This window comes from Mus caroli, chromosome 3, assembly GCF_900094665.2.
Source record: "Mus caroli chromosome 3, CAROLI_EIJ_v1.1, whole genome shotgun sequence".
In the NCBI taxonomy this organism is placed as follows: Eukaryota; Metazoa; Chordata; class Mammalia; order Rodentia; family Muridae; genus Mus; species Mus caroli.
In genome coordinates, this window is record NC_034572.1 from 26,267,045 (window position 1) to 26,289,138 (window position 22,094).

The following is a 22,094-nucleotide window of genomic DNA, read 5'->3' on the forward strand; positions in this document are numbered from 1 at the left end:
TCTTACCCACTGAGCCATCTCACCAGCCCCTTTTCTGGCTCTTTAATTTCTGGTAGACTCATCTGCAAAGCAGAGTGGCTGCGGGAAACAGAGCACCCAGCACCCAGCACCCAGCACCCAGCAACACCAGTGCTCATATCTGCTCCTCAGGTGACAGTTATCACTTCAGCTACCATCTTCTCACCAGAGGATCTCATCTCATCTACGATGGTTGAGTGTTTTTCAGGAAAGCTTTGCAGAGAGAAGCCAGGTCTCCATATGAGAAGGGCTCTTCCTTCTGAAAGTGTCCTTATCTTCCATGTAGCATTTTGGACCTATTGCCCACCCCACGGAAATGCCCCCACAAGAGGTGGGAGAAGGGCCCAGATCAGTTGGTTCTGGACTGAGGGACCTAGAGTCAAGTGAGAAGCTATTTTGGTCTGAGCTTTTTAAATCCAGACTTTGGCAAGATTCTGAGTCTTTAGGAAAGGCAATCACCAAGATGGCTATCAGTGGGCGACCGTTCCCCTAGATAGGAACAGCAGAGTAGATCCCTTACCTGAAAAGCAGCCCATCGCCAGCCATGGCGTAAATGACCCTGGGCATGGGGAAGAGGGAGCCCAGCAAGCTGACGGTCAGTCCTGCCACCGAGCCAATGGCCACTACAAACTTTGCAGCATAGAAGCCATGGGCCACAAACATCTCCATGAGCGGGGACTCTGTGTCAATGGCGTAATATGGTACCATCAGGGTTAAGATCATGCTCACCTGTGAAAACAGAAGAGACAGGCTGGAAGCAGACAAGACTAGTCACATGGACGGGGACCCTGGCCTGGAAACAGGCTTGCATGGTAGTCTGGATCTACCATTAACTGGCCATGTGGCTTTATTATAAACCATATGGTCTCCATGTTTTCTCCCTTATATGTCTGTCTGTCTATCTGTCTGTCTGTCTATCTATCTATCTATCTATCTATCTATCTATCTATCTATCTATCTATCTATCATCTGTTTTTTAATGTGTGTGTGTGTATGTGTGTGTGTGTGTACACATGCTTGCACGACTTGGTGCCTGAGTGGAGACTCAAGGACATCTTGGGTAGCTTAATTGTCTTCTTTCGTGTGGATTGTGGAGACTTGTCCCGGGCTGTCTGCTTGGCAGCCAGCACCTTTATCTACTGGGCTATCTCACCAGCATGAGGACAAGACTTTTTCTTCTTTTATTCCTTCAGGATCCTCCTGGTCCTTATCTGTGTGCTCCCTCATTCCCAGCCTTTGAGCTCAAAACCCTGAAAGTGTTTGGGACTTCCACAGACCACGAGCTGACAGGGCCACATTAGGGATTGACATTTTCGTTTCTTCTCTCTTAGTGCCGAGGGTCATGCAGGTCAACAAGGAACTGTGGCAACAGGAGGGACTCCAAGCGTACTCTATCTGTGAAGTCACTGTGTCTGTACTTCATCAGGATACACTCATCTGGGGACTCCTGTAGGGGTCCTGCTTTCCATTCTATATCAAAGATCTGTTATAAAATTGGTTTCTTTGGCATTGACCCTAAACAACAGACCCAATAGTCACTCCTTGACATATAAAAAACAACCCTGACACCAAGAAAGGGAATTGGAAACCTGAAATGGGAAGGGCAGGTCACATGTAGACCACTTCTTTGCCATGGGCCACCAGGGAAGACAGCAGACTATGCCATGACAGCCCAGCAACTTGGTAGCAGGATAGCTGTTTACTGACCAACTGGTCCCTGAGGCCTGGCTGAGACCTGTGTAGTCGGCAAGACAGTAGTCCTTAGGGCTGGGCCACTTGTCACATGGTCTTTGAGGATGCAGTAGAGTGGTTGGAAGAGTGTGGTGGATCCTTACGGCAACACTTAAGAGTCTCTGGCCACACAGACTAGGATGGGCTAAGCTGCCAGCTTGGTAGATGCAGAAGTACCCTGTAATCTCTGAAGTGCTAAATAACAGAGGGACCACAAGAGCAGGAGTCACTGTGGGTGCGTGCTGCCAACCAAGGTCTACCTCCTTGGGAAAAGGGAAGAGGGAGGGGTGGGATGGTGAAAATGTGGAGAGAGACAGCAGGGCAGAGGAGATCTATCGCTCCTGCCCTGACAACTCTCCCACTATGCAGGGACAATCAGGGTCTGAATAATACGCAGCCACTTGACTGTGTGTGCATAGGAGGGGCATAATAATTAGCCTATTCATAGAGTGTCTGGGTGGGCAACTGAATTGTTATCAACAGACAATCCTGAATGTATCTTGCCTCATCATCTGGTCTGGATTCCTTAGGTAATGGGTTAAAGATTTACATACACACACACACATATATATATACGTATACGTACACACATATACATATATACACACACATATATATATATATATATACATGTGTATATTTTTTATCTTTATTTTTGCAGGGCGCAGGTAATGAGGGATGACAGGTTTGATAGGCTGTACCAATGTCCTGACTCGTTCTAATTGTAATGACTTTTAGCTTATTAGACATATACGTTTCTTCAGATTAGTATACTAGAATCTTTGGGGTGATGTCCAGCAAACTATACCTTAAAGCCAACCTATGGTTGCTTCATTTTCCCCATTCTGGTGACCTCAGGACCTGGGAGTGTTTGTATCATAGTTGGTCAGATGGTTATAGGAACTAAGAAGATGTTAGATGAGACTATCAATTTCTGTGATAGAAGTTCTGCCACAGGGACTGAGAAGCAAAACCTTAGAAGCATGTGTGGGCATATACTTGTGGGTCCTGAGGAGACCAGGCTAGAGGATTCATTCTGAGGGAAATCCCAAGGGTGAGTTTAAGCTGGTGTCAGAAGACTGAGCTGAAAAGAACTGCACTTCTCTCCAGATTTCAGGACAGGAGTGTTTCCCAAGGACAGTGTGTTCTCTCACCCCAGTCTGTGGGAGCCTTGCCTCTTCACTGCCGGGAAGCTCCCAGAAGACAGAAGAGCATTGAGGCCTGTGCACAGAGGCCACAGTGCTTCTGCTTGCACACCACCCGTTACTGCCAGCCTATGACCTGAGCCGCTTGGACAAAAGCCCAACCCTTGCAAACTGTCCCTAGGCAAAGGGAAGGGTGAGGATGGAGACTTGAGAGGCACAGGCTGAGGTGAGGGCTTGGGGCTTTTCTTCCCCTCTATTTTGAGGTATTGAGTTTTTTCCCCTTGTTGCCAGTAAGTAGAACTAGAGGGGGACAGAAGGAAAAACCATGGAAGCACCAACACACAAGGAGTGAGAAATCTATGTACTGAGACAGAAGATGTCAAAACCCTATGGCCACACTTGCTATTGTTGTGTGAGTGTGTACGCCTGTCTGTGCAGGTGTGTGTATAGCATTGTGTCGAGTTCGGAAGATAACCTTGCATATTTCTCAGGCGCTGTACACTTTTCTCCTCCTCCTCCTTCCTCTTCCTCCTCCTCTGTCTCTGTCTCCATCTCTCTGTCTCTGTCTCTCTGTCTCTGTCTCTGTCTCCCTCTTACACCAACCCTCTGAGACAAGGTCTCTCACTGGTGTGGAACTTGCTAAGAAGAGGAAGCTGGCTGGCCAGTGAGCCCCAGGGAATCTGTCTGTCGGCCTCCCCAGCCCATACAATCATGCCTGACTTTGCTTTTCCTGTGTGTTCTCACAATTGACCTCACATCCTTGTGTTTGCATGAAGATCTCCTGAGCCCCAGAGCCACGTTTTACAATAGAGCATAAAGGATCATGAAGAAGGTCCTGCTGGCGTCTGGTACTTACAGACACATACGCTGTCAGGCAGATGACCAGGGATGCAGTGATGGCGTAAGGGATGGATGTGTTGGGGTTCTTGGCTTCCTCACCAGTGGTGGCAATGATGTCAAAGCCAATGAAAGCATAGAAGCACGTGGCTGCTCCTTGCAGCACCTGTAAGGATGATGCCATCTGTTAGGCTCAGAAGATGAGGGCAGAACCATGGCTTAAACGTGGTGCCCACAGCTGCCTGATGCTCTGCAGACACTCCTGAATAGCACAGGGCGTACACACTCGGTTCTACTCTACTTTGCTCTATGACTCCGGGCAGTTTGCTCATGTGTTATACACAGATGAGAATTGTATGGCCAAATAAAAATTGGATTAGTCAACATTTTCAATTTATTTGTTGAAAAGAAATCTATGTTTTTTTGGGGGAGTCATTGAACACAGGGCCTCATGCGTGCTAGTGAGGTTCTCAACCACTGAGCCGCCTCCTGCCGCTGTGATACCCATGCATTTTGTACTTTATGTTTTATCTTCACTTAGCAGTACTCAACTATGGTGTAAATCCTTGTAAGGGATTCCTGGGAATGTGCAAAGGTACTTTTGACCACTGTGGATCCGCCATGGAAACACTGGAAGTGAGCTGCGGGCCTTCTGTGTGGGCTGCCTATACTGTACAAAGTATTATTCTGCCCCATTCAGAGAGATATCACCTCTGCGGTAACGTCTAGATGATTTCTAGTGCCTGTGAGAGGAGACTGTTTGGCTTTCTGTTCCTTTTGGGGTGTGAATGACCTCGTCGGGAATGAGGTATGTGGCTGGGTAAAGGTGGGCAGATGCCAATTTCCCAGCAACTTTTGCTGATGTCTGTCTGCAGGATTGGGGTGACCTCCAAGAGTGACTGGACCTTCAACCACAATGTCACTAAAATCCTTCCATCGGGGACCATGTGACTCCCTTCATTGGGGACCATGTGACACTATTTTGGATGTTATTTCCTAACCTTGATAGTCTCCCTCTCAACTGAAAGTGAAAAAGTGCCTCTTCCAATAGTTGAGATGCCTTTGTAGGGGAGGATAAACTGGTGCATTCTGGATGAAGACAAACTCTGACCTCTGACAGGGGTGCAGGAGGATGGAGCATGTGTAGAGAGGATTGCTTTCCTCCCTCCGCACACATGGTTTGTTCACTTTTAACCCTCCCCACTGACTTCTTCATAAGCACAGACCAAAATACTAGAGACGGGAGCTAGTCAAATGTGTCACGAAGGTGACAGTCTTCTCATGCTGTCCAGAGTAACCGTTGCCCAGCTGGAAGATGGGGCTATTTCATACGGAGGATGCCACCTGGGACTGTATGCTACAGGCTCCTAACCTTAGGATTTCTGTTTCTGTTTCTGTTTGTTTTTGTTTTTCTGGAAAAGAATCACATTTTTATTATCACCAGTCTTTAATTAAATTCTGGGATTTCTTTTGATTGTAGATGCACTATAATTTTTGTCGTCAATAGAACCAGATATTTTCACATCATGAGGCTTTTGCAGAGATATTGAAAAATTGTTGGGGAGGGGAGGTGAAACAGAGGAGCAGAATCAGGTGTGGGAGGAGATGGAGGAGATGTAAAGAGGGTCAGGAAATTGAACAGAGGTGTGTAGCAATGGGGGATAAGGAACTGGGGTAGCAACCAGAAAGTCCCAGATGCAGGAAAGCAAGAGTGTCTTAGGAACCCACAGGGCTGACATTAGCTGAAATACCCAACAAAGGGGAGGGAGAACCTGTCGAGACCATATCCAGAGGTCAGGCATGGCCTCCGGTTGGGGAATGGGGCCACCCACCCATCTCCAAAGTTTAACTCAGAATTTCTCCTGTCTAAAGGAAATACAGGGACAAAGAGTGGATCAGAGATTGAAGGAAGGACTATCCAGAGACTGCCCCATCTGGGGGTCCATCCCACATGCAGACACCAAACCCAGACACTATTGCTGATGCCAAGAAGTGCTTGAGGACAGGAGCCTGATATAGCTGTCTCCTGAGAGGCTCTGCCAGAGCCTGACCAATACAGATGCGGATGCTCACAGCCAACCATCGGTCTGAGCAAAGCTACCCCAATGGAGGAGTTAGGGGAAGGACTGAAGGAGCTGAATGGGCCTTATCTGGCATCAATGGGAGGGGAGGTCCTTGTTCCTGTGAAGGCTTGATGTCCAATGTAGGGGAATGGTAGGGTGGTGAGGGNGTGGGTGGGTGGGTGGGGGAGCACCCTCATAGAAGCAGGGTAAAGAGGCATGGGATAGGGGGTTTGCAGAAGGGGAACTGAGAAAGGGGATAACATTTGAAATGTAAATAAAGAAAATATCCAATAAAAAAAGAGAAAAATTGTTTGTGCTGGTCTAAATTATGGTAGTTTTTTGATATAGATACTAATAAAGAAGTATACTATTATTATGACACACTTTAAGAGTATGTATTAGTTCATTTCAATAGAATTGCTTTAAAATTTCTGCATAATTAGGTTCTTCATTTGAAATTTTGTTCTACTGTGGGAGTCCATTTGATGCACTTCACCATATTTAAAGGGAACTAGAGCCCAGAGAAGTGAAGAACTGCTTACTCAGGCAGCTCATGTGGGCATGCATTATTCCCTGGGAGAGAAGTCACCTATCTTTCCTCCAGCAAAGCCTTTGTATCAGTATATGGGAAGTGCTGTCAGCTGCCAGATGAAGAAAGGAAACACATTTCACTGCATCATACAAGCAGGCCCACAGTAATGGACACGTGCTTATTTTTACTTCTCTAGGGAATAGTGCTGATTTCCAAGAATGAACAAATGCTGGGATTGCAGGTTCACGAGGCTGTCTCAATCATAGTGAAGCCATGCCTCCCTTAAGGTAAGTCTTAGTCTTTCTTTCTTCTTCTTCTTCTTCTTCTTCTTCTTCTTCTTCTTCTTCTTCTTCTTCTTCTTCTTCTTCTTCTTCTTCTTCTTCTGCTTCTGCTTCTGCTTCTGCTTCTGCTTCTGCTTCTGCTTCTGCTTCTGCTTCTCCTCCTCCTCCTCCTTCGTCTTCGTCTTCTCTCTCTCTCTCTCTCTCTCTCTCTCTCTCTCTCTCTCACACACACACACACACACACACCTCTTATAAATTTACAGTGACCTGGCACAATAAGATAGAGTGAGGCAAATCTATCTGAGGAGGTGAGAGGGGTGGGAGCCATGCTACACAAGGAGTAACAGGGAACCTGAGAGCAGAAGATTTGGTGGGATGGATGGCGGGCTTCCCATGTTGTCTTGAGAAGCTTCAGATGCTAGAAAATAATTAGGCACCTTTGTCTAATTTCCTGCCAAGGTGACAAGACCAAACAACGATGTTAATAGCATTTTCAAGCACTCTCATGCCCCAGATCTATTAGCAGCCTGTCCACAGTGACAGTGGAATGTGCTAATAAGTTCCAACAAATGGATTCAGACAAGGAGACCATGAAAAATAATATCTTTCCCTTGGAGGCCTTCAGAATTCCTCACAAATTCTTACTATGGACTATTTTCCTGGGAGCTATTTGTGCTGGTAAAATATCTTATTTGGTTTAAGAGAAACCATAAGATAGCATCAAGAACAAATAACACGAAGGGCACACACATCCAACAGTGTTCAGGGGCTGAGAAACTGCAGATGGGAGCAGGGGTTCAACTGAGGGCCAGAGTCACTTGATATAGGGGAAAATGTTTGTTGTTCTTAAGCTCTTCAAGACCAAAGAAGCATTTGACCCAGAACCTTTAAGTGAGTAAACCATTCTTTAAGCTATTTTCTTTGGAAGGAGGTGGCTGGAAAAGGATTGTGGGGGCCCCATTGCCAGAGGACTGGTTGTTCATTAACCCTTTCATGGCACTTGTGAGTTGTGCCTAACCCACTATAGTGGTGTCCTCAGGCTCCTACCTCGTTTCTTCGCCCCCTTGTCCCTAAAGCACAGTGCACCCCAACATGTCCGGAACTCTTCACTAGTCCCCTAGTTAGCAGTAGGATTCAGTTTCTCTGAACAGCACAGACATTCATCCAGCTGCCAAGTAAGAAAACACAGTTCTACTGACGTTTGTTAGGTGAGAGTGGGAAATGCCTTTACCACAGTGGCAGATGACTGAGTCCTGAGAAGGTGTCGGGCTTTTACAATATGTGACTTAAATTCATAGCGGCCCTGCTGGACAAGAAAAATGATCTGCTAGCAAAGCTTAGGAAGAGCAAGGCTGGGTCACTTCACTAGGGAGGACATGGACAAAGCAGAGATCCAAGGCCAGGCAGGGAACAGGGGGATGAGTCAATATCTTATCCGCTGGACTCAGATAAAACCTTTTCATCTTGTCACAGCGCGGGGCATACATTTGTTTCCTCTAGGGAGGATAGATACGCCATAAGAAAAAAATCCAAGTTCTCAGCCAGGCTTTTTGGTGGCCAATGACAAGGTGAGGCCAGTGGCCAGAGGTTTAAACAATATGGTCTCACGGGGTGTGAACCAGAGGGAGGTGTGCAGACCAGCTGGACTTTGGACCACTCAGCACTAGAATGAAATTCCAACTGTCTTGCTTACGAGAACTGTCATCCTGGATAATTTGAACGTCAGTTATTTTATGTAAACGTGGAGATCACTGTTGTTCTCAGGGCTCTTGTGAAGAATAAACAGTCATGTATTAGAGTTTGTCACAAAGAAAATGCCAAATGGTGGAAAAGTCATCTTTCTTTTTCTTCTTTATGCCTAAATTTAGACCTTTTTTTTTTTTTAAATCTAGAAAAGCAAGTGAGAATACAGAGTGCATAAATCAGGACCTCTAAAGATAGATCTGATGAGTCCTTGAAGCCGTGACCTCCCGATTAGACAAGGTATAGAATCCCTGAAGCAGGAAGGAGACACCCTGAAGAGAATGAAGACCCCAGAACACTGCAGCAGAGGTAAGAAAAGGTTAAACGATGCATCTAGGCTCTGCACAGCTGGAAAGAGGGATCATACAGAGCCCCTCAGTCCTTCTGGTCCTCACCGTGGCCTGAGCTACCGTGTCTAAAGCCTGCGTGGAGATAGAACATGCTATCTCTTACTGTTTCTTTCAGCTCCAACATTCCATTTCAGGGCTGGAGAGATGGCACTGCAGTTAAGAGCAGCTGTTGCCCTTCCATAGGATGGGGGTGTGGGGGGTTCATTCCCAGCCCCCACATAGTGGCTAACAATCATCTGAAAATCAAGTCCCAGGGGCTTTGCTCTCTCTTCTGGCCTCTGCAGGTACTGCGTGCACACGGGTGCACAGACATACAAGCAGGCAAGATAACCGTACACATAGCAAAACTTCCAATATTCTAATTTTTCCTGAAGGTAAAGGAAGTATGGAAGGTTAGTTGCTAGCCCTGGGCAGGGACTTCAGCCCTTGCCCTGACTAAGTGAAGTAAGTTCACGATATGGGTAGCTCTGAGCCTTGTGTTCTCCAAGTGCACGTCGGAGACAAACATCACCTGTTTAATGTCTGGCTGTAAGAGCAGGGTAACATGGATACAGCAGGTATCTAGGATGGCAGCCAGTACTCTCACAATACTACACAAAAGCAGCCAACAGGGTGCCCTTTTCTGCAAGCATTAGGTACAAGTTTGTCTCCTCCCTTGATCATGAGAAGAGCACAGCCGTGAACTGGTGCCCAGTGTCTTCCAGTAAATCCTCCAGCCAGTCATCTCTTAAAACCTTGAGAAACGTGTGAGTGAGACTGCTTTTAGGAGTTACATGTGAATGCAGTTGGGGTCCGGTCGACACTCCTTTTCTCTCTTAAAATTTGCTGTTTCTCTTGTGTGATAGGAAAAGAACAATTTGTATGATAAGAAAATGTAGATTTGGGATCCAACAGTGCGCCTTTGTCCTCCTTTAGAGGAGAGATGTGCTTCGTGCTTCTCTGGAATTCATACAGAAAAGCAGCAGACTCAGTTTTGGCTTAAATGACTTGCTTATTTCTCTGCACCGGGTAGCATGACATGGCTCGGAATAAACAGAAGTTATTTTGAGTATTCTCCAAGACTGATTTCTGATCCCTGGACATCTTGAAAGAAAACCAGTCTAAGCAAAGCTACAAAAGCAAATTGAGTAGAGCCCTACCCTTTAGCCTAGCACCAGGCCGAGCCACCTCCCTGGGCCTCTGGGTAGTCATTCATGTGTGAAATCAAGGGACAGGACCTGGGGACTTCTAAGATCCCTCCATCTGGAAAATTTCTGATTTATGCTCCACTGTCAAACAAAGTCCGATGATTTTTTTTTACCAATACATGCACAAAACAAATATTTTTCAGTTCCACTGTAGGAAGAAGTCAGGAGAGACTTAGAACCACTTTTAGTATAAAGAACGTGCCTCCCCGACTTACAGATTTTACCACCAGCAGGTCCTGGGGAGAGATCCAAGATGTTCTTCTACCCAGCTCACCCTCTTACCTTACCCTGACTACTCTAGCTAGACTATGTGCCTCTCAAGTCTCAGAGCTGTCACTGCTGTTCCTAGACCCCAGTGGGACTCTTTCCAGGCTTGGATGTTGGAGTCTGATTATAAATAGTTCCCCCCAAGAAAAAGGCAGCCCTTTCCTATCTACTCAGTCTTCTTACTTTCTTCACCCATTTCTTTCTTTTTGTGCATGGCTGCTATCTTAGCAGAATTGAGCTGTTCCTACACAGTCTTTGGATCCAAAACTCCTGGCTTTGGGTTCTGATTCTGCCACATGCTGTGCCTAACAGGGAGTCACCAGATCTCTCTGGGTGTGGCTGTTTTCATCCTTAGGCCCCCTTGTGAGTATTTCCCACCCAAGATTATTGCGATGAGACAATGCATGCAGCTCTTAGCATGTAGGTAGGCAGCTTGAGAGAGAGAGAGAGAACACCACATCAACGCTGTCATTGCTACCTGTGTGGACTGGGATCTCAGCGAAACAGCCATAAATGAGTTCAGAATAGAAACACGTCTTCAGAACATGCCAATTAGAAGAACATGTTTTCTTGAAAATGTGTCAAACTATTGCCGGCATGGAAGACACTCAAGATTCTGAGAATAAACTCACCCCTGACCATCCGTGGGGCAAGAACTGGCCTTCAGCCCAGTATTTGCCATTGATGAAGAAGAGGCCTGCGATCATGATGAACACCCACACTGCCAGGTTCAGCACATTGAGGACGTTGTTGAAGCCCACAGAGTTTTTCACTCCTAGAGCCACAATGATGGTCACTATGACCGCAATCACCAGAGCCAGAAGGTCTGGGTAGGACTCTTCCCCTTTCCCTAGGAGAGGAAGATGTGGTTAATATTGTCTAAAGAAGGTGCCCCGTGGACCCATCCTCCCCCTCCGCACCTGGGCTCTTATGACCCTTAGAGTGGTAGTCAGTCCGTCTGTCTTTCTCTGTACACACAACATGTCACTGTTATGGTCCATAAGCAGATATGTGTTTATCTACAAATGAAGAAGTTAGCGACACAGATAAGGTGACCTCATGCCATAGGTCGAAATTCAGGACATGTCACAGTGTACCTGTGGTGGCACAGCAAACATGTGTACAGTCAGGAGCATCTTGGGACATTTGGAGCACATAGATAGGTCTAACATATTCTTTGAAAATTCCTCCATCTTCATTATTGTTAGCTTTGTAATTGGCATGATTTTCCATTCCAACAATCTTTTCTTTATTAGTACGTTTCAAAATGTGCATATTTGAAAGCCATTTTGGTGACTTTTCATTTGCAGTGTGGGGTTGCAGAGAAAAGATGCCTGGGGTATAGTTCTGCTGATGAACAGGTCCTGGTGACTCGGACCATCCATTGCCCAGTGGACTTCTGCCCTCTACAGAGCAGAGGAGGCATTGCCTCAGCAGCTGGGGAGCCTGGACTCCAGCTGCACTTTTGCAGGCAGCCTCATCTGCAAAGTGAGTGAGATGGATGACTGAGTTTTGGGTCATTTCAGAATTAAAATGGCGTAAAATATGAATGCAGCCATGATTATACTTGTTACTGTGATACTGGGGTAAGCAGTGATTGAAAGAAAAGATTTATTTTTGTCATTTGTAATTCTGTTTCTGTCTGTCTGTCTGTCTGTCTGTCTGTCTGTCTGTCTCTCTCTGTGTGTGTTCTGGGGATATCAAACTCGGGTCTCATGCTTGCCCAGAAAATACTTTACCCATTGAGCAATCCCTCCAGCCTCCAAACCACATTCTTAAAGGGGAATCTACTCATCGAGCTCATGAATTTGCATGTTATGGGGAAGGACCTTGCGATCTCACCCAAGCCGTTGAGGGTTCCCACGGTGTCCACCATCCAGCGGCTGATGCTGTGGTTTGCCAGGGAGTCAAACATACTGCTCAGAGCACTGGCACCAGCCGCCGTGCCAATCAGGTACTCCAGAATCAAGTTCCAGCCGATGAAAAATGCCACGAATTCCCCAACGGTGACATAGCTGTAGGTGTAGGCAGATCCTGTAGTCTTGGGGACTCGGACTCCAAACTCTGCATAGCATACCCCTGCAATGGACAAGCAAACAGGCTGTGGGCTTCTGGAGATAAGCTAACATCTTGGTGCCTGACACTTTTAAGAAGATAGTAGGAATCTCTACTCTATTAGCACCAATACTTAGAAATTTATGTATAGGCACATATCACTGAATGATGGGGACATGGTCTGTGAAATGTGTTATTAGGTAACTTCCTTGCAATGAGAGTGCTGTGCTGTGCTTGTACAAACCTAGTTGGAATAGCTTGCTACATACCTAGGCTATAAACCTATATACGCCATGCAGATATATACACCTGAATAAATATGGATCACTCAGGTACTCTTAGGGCCATGATGAATGAATGAAATGCAGGAGAAAACTCTAGCGGGAAGAGACACAATGAATCTTAGCTATATGCACTGCTGGTGCAGTGTGGTATGCTGCTTTACTGCGAACTTTCCCTTTCATAAGTACGAGTAAACCTTAACATACTGATAAAAAGAATGCACCATGAGCCAAAAGCCAGTATTGGAGGCATTACTTATCAAGTATTACGTCCTGTACACAGCTGTATGTGTTATGCATTTATACTGCTGGCAGAGCAGTGGGTCTGTGTCTATATCACCACAGACATGCTGAATGGTAGACATTGCAGGGTTGCAGCAGCTTCATGGTCGAGTCAGTAGCAACTTTTCAGCTCCGTGAAGGTCTTATGGGACTAAAATCATGTAGGTGACTAGCACTGACTAAAATACTGATATGTGGACAATGCGTATGTGACACCATTCCAAGCCATTCTAACTACTTCCAATCTCGCCTCCTAAGAAACATAGCTTGTTTGTTTGTTTCTTTGGACCCTGTGAGAGAGGAGTCTCCTCTTTTTAACAACCAAGAAATCCCCACAGAACAGTCTGGACTGGACAATCCCTCAACTTCTTCTTCCCAGATGACTCTCAGTTGGATAGAATTGACAATAAAAACTAACTAGTCTAGTAGCCCTGGCTGGCCTTTGTCTCACTATGTAGATCCGCTATCCTCTATTTAATGATAATCCTGCTGCCTCTTCCTCCCAAGTGCTGAGATTATAGGTATGAATTACCCTGTCAGGCTTTTAAAACCTTTTTGACCATTGTACTTAGGAAGGCAAGGAGAACAAATTCTCCTGAACTATTGAGAAGTGAACTTTGTTTAGAAAAATCCTCTTTTGTTGCATGTTTCTATTATATTCTTCAGGTGGGAGAAGTCCTGAGTGGAGGCCTAACTCGGGCTGACCCCACCGATGACAGTGGGTTAGACTGCACAGTGACATCATCCTTTTCGTTTTACACATTACAGAAGATGCTCTTCGGTTGAGAGTGATACTTTAAGCTAGCTGTGGAGATGCTGCGCTGTACCTAAGGTGAAGACAAAGGCGCACAAAGACACAGTTATTAATAAAGAAAATTAGCATATAGCCCCAAATTGGACAAGGCTCAGAAAATATCGTGGAAGAGTGTAAGAGACAGAATAAGGAATAAGTTCCTTCCAGTCAGGACAGGGCCACTATATACATGAGCTCAGCAGCAGCTGCTATAAGCTCCTCACAAGATCAAGCCAGCCGGGGTGGTTATGAAGCCCCAGCCCTAAGTGAGAACTATTGACAGTTGATGGCTGCCGGAAGAGAGAGGGAGGAGCCATTTTTTATGGGTGTGGCCTCTAGTAGGTTGCTGATGCTCTAGTAGACAGTTGTATGACCCATGCACATATGGTCAGTATTAATTGGACTCAGTGGGCTATAAAGAGTGCTATGAAACAATCTTCTGGATTTCACATGACCTTTGCAGTCCCAAACACACAGAAGCTGTGGTTTCCTGAACGAGATGGGCGTGTCTACACCATCACTGACAGAGGAGGGGCTAATGAGGCCTGGGCATGTCTACACCATCACACACAGGCAAGGGGCTAGTGAGGCCTCACTCTTCCCTGGGCGCTACTGGAAGCTAATGGATTCTGGAGACGCAGAATGCTTTTCTTCAGCGGTGTTGCCACCGATAGGTTGTCCATGCTCCATTGAACAGTCCTCTCTCCACGCTCATATGACAACCCTAATTAAACTCAGGGAGTCTCACATGCCCGAACACACACATGCATGCACACATGCCATGGAAGCAGAAGGGAAACAAAAATGTAGTTTCTTTCTGTATCCCATTGAAGAAAACCGTTAGGTGCACAAAAGGTGATCTTTTACTGAGAAGGATTAACATTGGTTGTTATTCACCCTTGAATGCCAGTTACAAGGAGAGATTTCCCATTAGCATGTAGCTTAGCTTACTTTGGCTAATTTTCCTACCTACTTACCAACTAACTTAGCACTTCCCTAAATAACTGCTGACTTCCTGATTCCCCCACATTGTGCAACATTCACTGTTACACACCTACTAAATCAGCCACTCTAGCGTGTGCCACAGGCACAACCTGCAAGTTACCTGAAAGATTTCCTGACCCTGAAACATTCGTTTGACTTGGGAAGGAGTTTAATGCAGAGCAGGCCCCATGTTGCTGAGTAATTATGAGATACCCTTTGGTGTTCTGGAGGGGTAAACCTGGTCTTCATGGTGGATGAGACAGCTCTATGTGCTGGTGGAAGCTTGAGGCACAGCTTCTTCTCATCTCAGAGGACCAGGAAGCAGAGAGCTTAGCTGGCAGCATACTCTGCTACATCTTCTCAAGGCCTATTTGTCGCCAGTGGCCCACCAGCTCTGCCCGCCAGCCATGCCTTCCTTCTTTCTCAATGGTTCTACATCCTTTCAAATAGCACCACCAGCTGGAGACCCAGGGTTTAAACACAGGGACCTATAAGAACGGTCAAACCGTAACACTTGTCAATTGCTCATCAGGGTCGTTGAATTCTAGAGGATGTAACTGAGTTCCAGAAATGAAGGTACATGTTCACATCACGATAAAGCTGGGGCTGCAACCACATTTTGACAATCAGTCTGGAGAGCTTTCCAATTCACTCATTTCATTTACCCAAGTCACTTGGAAAGTAAGCTCTCTGCCTCTCCATGCTAGAGTTGAGATAAAAGGCGAACAAGAGAAATGCAACGCCCCCTTTTGGTGGACCTTTATAATCTTTTGCACAGCTCCTTAAACTGTACCATAGCCCCATATCGGGTTGTATTCTAGTTTCCTTTCTGTTTCTGTGATAAAACATTGTGTCTAAAGCAGCTTAGGAGAGGAATAGGTTTATTTCAGCTTACAGGTTACAGTCCATCATTGAGGGAAATCAGAACAGGAACTTGAAGAAGAAACCATGGAGGAACGCTGCTCTCTGGCTTACTCATGCTTAGCTAGCTTTCTTTTTTTCTTTTTTCTTTTTTAAAGATTTATTTATTATATGTAAGTACACTGTAGCTGTTTAGACCTCCAGAAGAGGGAGTCAGATTTCATTATGGATGGTTGTGAGCCACCATGTGGTTGCTGGGATTTGAACTCTGGACCTTTGGAAGAGCAGTCGGGTGCTCTAACCCACTGAGCCATCTCACCAGCCCCTTAGCTAGCTTTCTTATACAGCCAATGACTATTTGCCTAAGGAATGGTGCTCCCCACAGTGGGCTGGGCCTTCCTACATCAATTGACTGTCAAGACAGCCCTCCCATTGACATACCCATAGACCAATTTGAGCTGGGCAATTTCTCAATTGAGATGTCCTTCTCCACTGACTCTAGACTATGTCAGCTTGGCAGTAAAAGCTGACTAGGACAGGTTGCATAATGGAATGAAAAAGTTGACAACTGTGAACATTTTCTTCATGTGCAATGATTGCAAGTTAAGGCAAGATCAAAGGTGCATTGAAACCTATGTTTTTCTGGCCATGTTCACTTGTGTTACATGGCCTGACTTCATTTCAGCCTTGGTTCTGAACACATAACATGTAAGTTGTATATATAAACATATGTAAGTGCCACACATGATCTAAAATACCTGGGCTTACATTAGAGGCCATCATGCTATTGTGTTGGCTAGTTTTATGTTAACTTGACACAACTACAGTCACTTGGAAAGAAGGGACCTCAATTGAGAAAGTGACCCCACCAGATTGGCCTGTAGGCAAGACTATGATGCGTTTTTCCTGACTGATAATGGATGAGGGAGGGCTCAGCCCATTGTGGATGATGTCATCCCTGGGCAGGTGGTCATATAAGAAATCAGGCTGAGCAAGCCTTGGGAGGAAGTCAGTAAGTGCTCTTCCATGGCCTCTCCACCCGACCTGCCTCCACAGTCCCTGCTCTGCTTTAGTTCCTGCCCTGACTTCCTTCAATGATGGATGGATATGAAACCATAAGCTGAAATAAACCCTTTCCTTTCCAAGTTGCTTATGGTCATGGTGTTTTATCACAGTCATAGAAACCCTAAGACGGTTATGAATTACAACATGTTTAAATAAAATTTTCTGCTTTTATAGAAACAATGGCTTAATTACAGAGAAAAAATTTAAAATATTTCCCTGCTGTCATTCTTTAGCATCTAAATATCAAATCAGTATAACTTTGAATTATGATGTGTTAGAATGAATGGTTTAAAAATTGTTTCTGAGTTGATGACCAGTTTATAAACAATTGTCAAATGAATTTTCATTTGAAATTAGAATAGAACTTTCAAAATTTCCTTAAACATATTTCTTCTATTTTGAACTACGTATCAGTATAAGACAATGTTCTTAGCATTGACACTTATAAAATCAAAATACATGCTGGGTGGTAGTGGTGGCTCTTGCCTTTAATAGCAGCACTTAGGAGGTAGAGGCAGGCAGATCTCTGAGTTTGAGGCCAGTCTGGCCAACAGAGTGAGTTCAGGACAGACAGGAACAGCCAGGACTACACAGAGAATCCTTGTCTGGAAAAGCCAAAACAAATTTAATATACTAACTCTGAAATTGTTGAAGATGATTTGTATTCTAGAACAACAAAATATTCAAACAAGAATATCCATCTCATATAATGATAGAATATTTAATTTTGCAAGTTGTTTCTGAGTTGGTGACCAGTTTATATTTTTTTAAAAATGAATTTTTGCTTGAAATTAGGATAGAATTTTGAAATGGTCTTAAATATTTGTGTGTGTGTGTGATGTGTGTGTATGTGTGTGTGTGGTGTGTGTGTGTGTGTGTTGACTTTCAGAAGTCAGGTCAGTTCTCTTCTTCCTCTATTTGGTTCTGGGGGATTGAACTCAGTTTATCAGGCTCGGCAGTAAAGGCCTTTACTAAAGAGTCATCTTTCTGGCCCATGAATGGAAATGTTTAATGAAATTTTCTAGCTCTTCAGTCTGAGGCGCTGCCCTTGGGTGGTGGAGTGGGCTGACTGACGTATGAGTGGTTCCTCGTATCTCCATCCAGCTCTGGCTTATTGTTAATTATCTACCAACCCTCAGCCATAGGAGGGACCACACTAGTGTGATGTGTCACTGAGCCCCAGGCATGGCTTTGACAGTGTCTTCTGCAAAGAAGGCATTTTGCTGAGACTGATGTAACCTGCTTTCTTACTTTCATAAAACACCTGTCTTCCTTCCTAAGTCTCCAGTGGGCTAAACTATCGTGCATATATTACCAGGTGGCTTGTTCTTTTGAAATGTAATTAGGACTGGGGTATGGTGAGAAATTACAGGACCTCAGAGAGAAATGGTATGGTTCCTGTTGAAAACATCTGTTTTCTCTGAGACATTGAATTCCAGAAGCCCAAATGTCCCCATCCCACCTGTTTCCCCTGAGGAGCAGGTTTCTGGACTGAGAAATACTTTCTAGCCTCAGGTAGCATGCAGACAATCCAGATAAACTTTCCCTGATGCCCTCTTCCTGATGCTCTTGGCTAGCCTGGACAATTTCAAGTTTTCTCTTTAGGATGTGATGCATCAGGCTGCATCTCCCTCCCACCTCTCCTCCACCGGCTCTAACCTGAGCAACCTTGCTCACCCATTGCCTGTCACAGAAACCCAGGCAATTTTTACAAATGTGTCTGGAAGAGAAGCAATTTGTCTGAGAGCACTTCTCTTTCTTTGTGTCAAAGAAGAGACTTATGATTTCTCTGCCAAACCAGGGCCCAGATGGACAGTAACTACCTGTGTTCAGGGACAGCCAGCACCATTGATCAGGGAGAGCCTGACACCATCAGTTATTGAACCTCTCAGGACTCTAATTAAAGCTGGGTAGGGAACGAAGAGCCCCCAAATGCCCAAGCCATGCCTCAATACACTGACCTTTAAATGAGAAGGAAATAGGCTATCCTAATAGAGAATTGACCCCCAAATCAGGTCAAGTGGAATAATTTGTTCACTAAATGCATTAATAGCCTACATGCCTACTCTTTTTCCTTGAAATTCCCATCTATGAGAATATTTCGGAGGTTACCGGAGGTATAGTTTCTACCTTATGATGAGTTCAAGCTTTTCTCGTGGTTTGCTTGTGCTATGGTTGGTAATCATGGCTGATCGGGACTCAGCTGGTCATGTCTAATGAACTGTGTGGTGTCTAAGAGTGGAATGGCTGTGTCTAATGTGCCAAGGGTTAGCTTTTCCCTGAGCTGGCCGTTTGACCCAAGCTGGTCCTTTCTGGGCCTTAGCTCCTCACCTGGTAATGATGCCTATTGTATAAGTTGCTTAGGGTCTTGGATGGACATATATATGGTCCCTGGTATAAGCTAGGGAAACCTTCATGGTTCTATTTACAGAGGGAATGTCTTGGCCAGCAGCACCTCTTGGAGTGCTGAGGCAGGAGCATTTGCATCAGAGGAGGGTTAAGAGACATAATCAAGTGTTGCTGGCTGCTGGTTTCAGGGACTCAGCACCGTCAGGACTACTGGGAATCATTCTAGTGTCTAGCCCAGGCTGTCTCTGCTCAATGCACTTCTGAAACAGAGCCTGGACACTTTTATTCCTGGGTTTTATATCTTTAATAGAAACCATCTGCTCTGCCCCATGCCTTACATGAGAAATAGTGAGAGAAATCTCCTGCTTCTTGCTAATATCTTATGAGAACTGCCTGTCTTTCTCAAGGTGACTCTGGGAACTGGGCTGCAAAGACCTTTGGCAGAAAGGACAGAGAAAGGGAGTTGAGGTGGTGACAGCTTGCTAGTCTCTCTCCAAGTACTTTCAACACTACCTCTTGAGGAGCAGAAGAGGATCCCCCTCCATCCCTCCCTCTCCCTTCCTCTCTCTCTCCCTTCTTTTTAAGACAAGGTCTCACTACAGAGCTCTGGCTGTCCTGGAACTATGTAGACCAGGCTGATCTTGAACTCAGAGGGATCTGCCTGCCCTTGCCTCTGGAGAGTTGGTGACATTTAAATGAGATGGAAATGTACTTCAGTGCATCTGAGGAGCAGGTGTGATTGCCGCACATGGAGAGGAACCTTCTCAACACATGTCTAAGGAGAATAGTGTATAGCCACGTTTCAACTTGGATCTTCCCAAAGTCCTTTGAGTTTTCAACTTCCTTCAAATTGGGACAGCATGCAGGGAGGGGCTGCATGGGCCAGGGATTCTGAAGGAAATGCATGGGCCAGGGACTCTCAATTTAGGGATCTTGTGAGAGAATTATGTGGATGTGGGGGCTTCTTACAGATCTTACTTCCACCCACCGTGGCTACTTCCCTTACCCAGTGTTTTCTTTCTCCCCCCTCTATAAAAAGACTCATTCATGCGTACTTTATATGTATGTGTGTGCCTGAATGAGCTGATGTGCACACGTGCAGGCACTCATGGAGGCCAGAAGGCCTCAGATTCCCTGGAGCTGGAGATACAGCTTGTGAGCTGTCTGATGTAGGTGCTGGGAACCAACCCTGGATCTTCTGCAAGAGCAGTTGCTACGCAACGTCAGCGGCTGAGCCATCTCCCTAGGCTCCCTTCCTTTCTAGACTCCTCTGAGCTCTAGGAAGTATAAGTACAAATTTTGTGTTTGCCACATGCTCATCTGTGAGATTCCAGGGAGGGAGTCCTTGTGGACAGTGGCCACAGGGTTTTCTGGCACAAGTGACAGACATAGGTCAGGGTCTTACCTATAGGAATCTGATAGATTGTTTTTGACTAGACAGCCCCTGCTAAGTCCGACAGCAGTGGCACCTTTTTAGCTGAGTTTTGAATGAGGAAATGACAGAGAATGAAAGAGTCCCCTGAGCATACTGGTGGCTTTTTGGAAAAGGTACTCATTTTAAGTGAGGCACTGAGAGTGTTCTTGTCTAGATTTACAGTATTCAGCTGTATTAATGCTGTGGTTAAGACAACTTAGCAATGTTTTCAAAGGAGCAGGTATTTGTATCCATGTGTAAGAGAAGTTTGTTATGCTGTTATTTTTCTTAAGTCTAAGGGCCAGGCTGTGGAGACCTACTCTGTTAGTATAGTACTTGCCCTGCAGGCCTGAGGTCCCAAGTTCAATTTCCATACCCCTTTACCAACATACACAAATGCTGGACATGGTTGTAGTGATAATTTTGATTTCTTTAAAAACCCAGTTATGTTATATGAATATGCTTTTATTTTAATCCCAGGTGTGTGATAGAGGCAGCTTCACAGCAGGTGATTATGATTTACTTCGTGCACTAGCAGGGGTGTGATTTTTTTTGCCAGCTGCAGATAGTTTAATTTGGGGGACTCTGAAGAGGGTATAAATGAGAGAGTCCCAAGAGGGCCCGTGGCAGCTGCCGCCCCTGCTACGCCGCCCCCCCCGCCCCCTGCTGCTGGTTCATCAGATGGATTTGCTGCTGCTGGTTTGCTGGATTGTTGGATATTCTGACAACAAAGATTGGGCTAAGGAACCCCAAGTCCTCAATTGGCAGGAAGTACTCTATGACCCCTTTCCCTTTTAACCTTCTTTCTCTCCAACCTAGTGTTGGGGGGCTGGAAGGAAGTAGTATGGAATAAGGGTTAGAAGGGAGGTAGAGGTATAAAGAACCTAGTAAAATAGCTTAAAAATATGCTAACACAAGGTTACTTGTACTTGTAATCCCAGTAGTGGGGGTTGGGGGACAGGATTCCTGGGACTCACGGTAAGTTCCAGACCAGGTGGAGACCCTGTCTTACACACACACACACACACACACACACACACACACACACACATGCTTGAGGAATGCTACTGGAGGTTGTCCTTTGATCTCTATGTGTATACACAGATGTGCATTCGAACCCACACAAATACCTGTACACACATTCACACATATACAGATAAAATATGAACTTATAAGCTGGGTCATTTAAAATCAATATCTTAAGATCTATGAATACAGTCAATATTTTCCAGCGAATGTACTCTAAAATAGAAAGAGTAAACAGGACCTAAGGACAGATTTTGCATATGTGTACACATAAATGTAACAGGCCCCTGGACCATCAGTCTTGGAGCCCAGCAGTGGGCAGCAACGCCTACCAAACAGGAACAAAGACAGATCAAGTCAATAGTTCCAGGATGTAGCTGGGAAAGTCCTTAAATGAACTAACCTTGCTTTTTATGTTCTGTACTTCTGCTTCTTGCTAACTGAAGTGTGCCAACCTAGGATATGTTTTTTTTGGGTTAAAAAGCCAAGAACCGTTAGCCTCGGGGCTGTGTGATTTAGGCGAATTCTGTATGCAGCCACGGGTCTCTGTAAAGGCTTTCTATTTGACTTTAATAGTCTGTGTGTCCTCTGAATGAGTACACACACACACACATTTAAGTTATAAATTCATGTTTAGTTACATTGCAGGGGACTTTTGGTTCAGATCTGTGGGAATGGCCAGTAGTGTGGCATATAGAGAAATACCAGCAATACAGGATAGCGATTGCATTCTCCACACTGCACAGTCACACAGCATCAGTGATACATAGTAGACAATCACATTCTCCATACAGCACAGTCAGCACTGGGTTATAGCATCAGTGATACAT

General features: G+C 45.3%; 1 protein-coding gene across 2 annotated transcripts in view; it reads right to left on the reverse strand.

The window, feature by feature from the left end:
- The window catches only part of Slc7a14 (solute carrier family 7 member 14), a 102,528-nt gene that overhangs the window by 20,145 nt on the left and 60,289 nt on the right, over window positions 1–22,094 (reverse strand). For both annotated transcript variants that reach the window (XM_029474776.1, XM_021158661.2), the window contains exons 3-6: window positions 11,997–12,233; window positions 10,787–11,004; window positions 3,751–3,897; window positions 539–747 (exon numbers count right to left, since the gene is read on the reverse strand). In XM_029474776.1, the coding sequence (XP_029330636.1) occupies window positions 539–747; window positions 3,751–3,897; window positions 10,787–11,004; window positions 11,997–12,233 (811 nt within the window). The remainder of the gene's footprint in view (window positions 1–538; window positions 748–3,750; window positions 3,898–10,786; window positions 11,005–11,996; window positions 12,234–22,094) is intronic.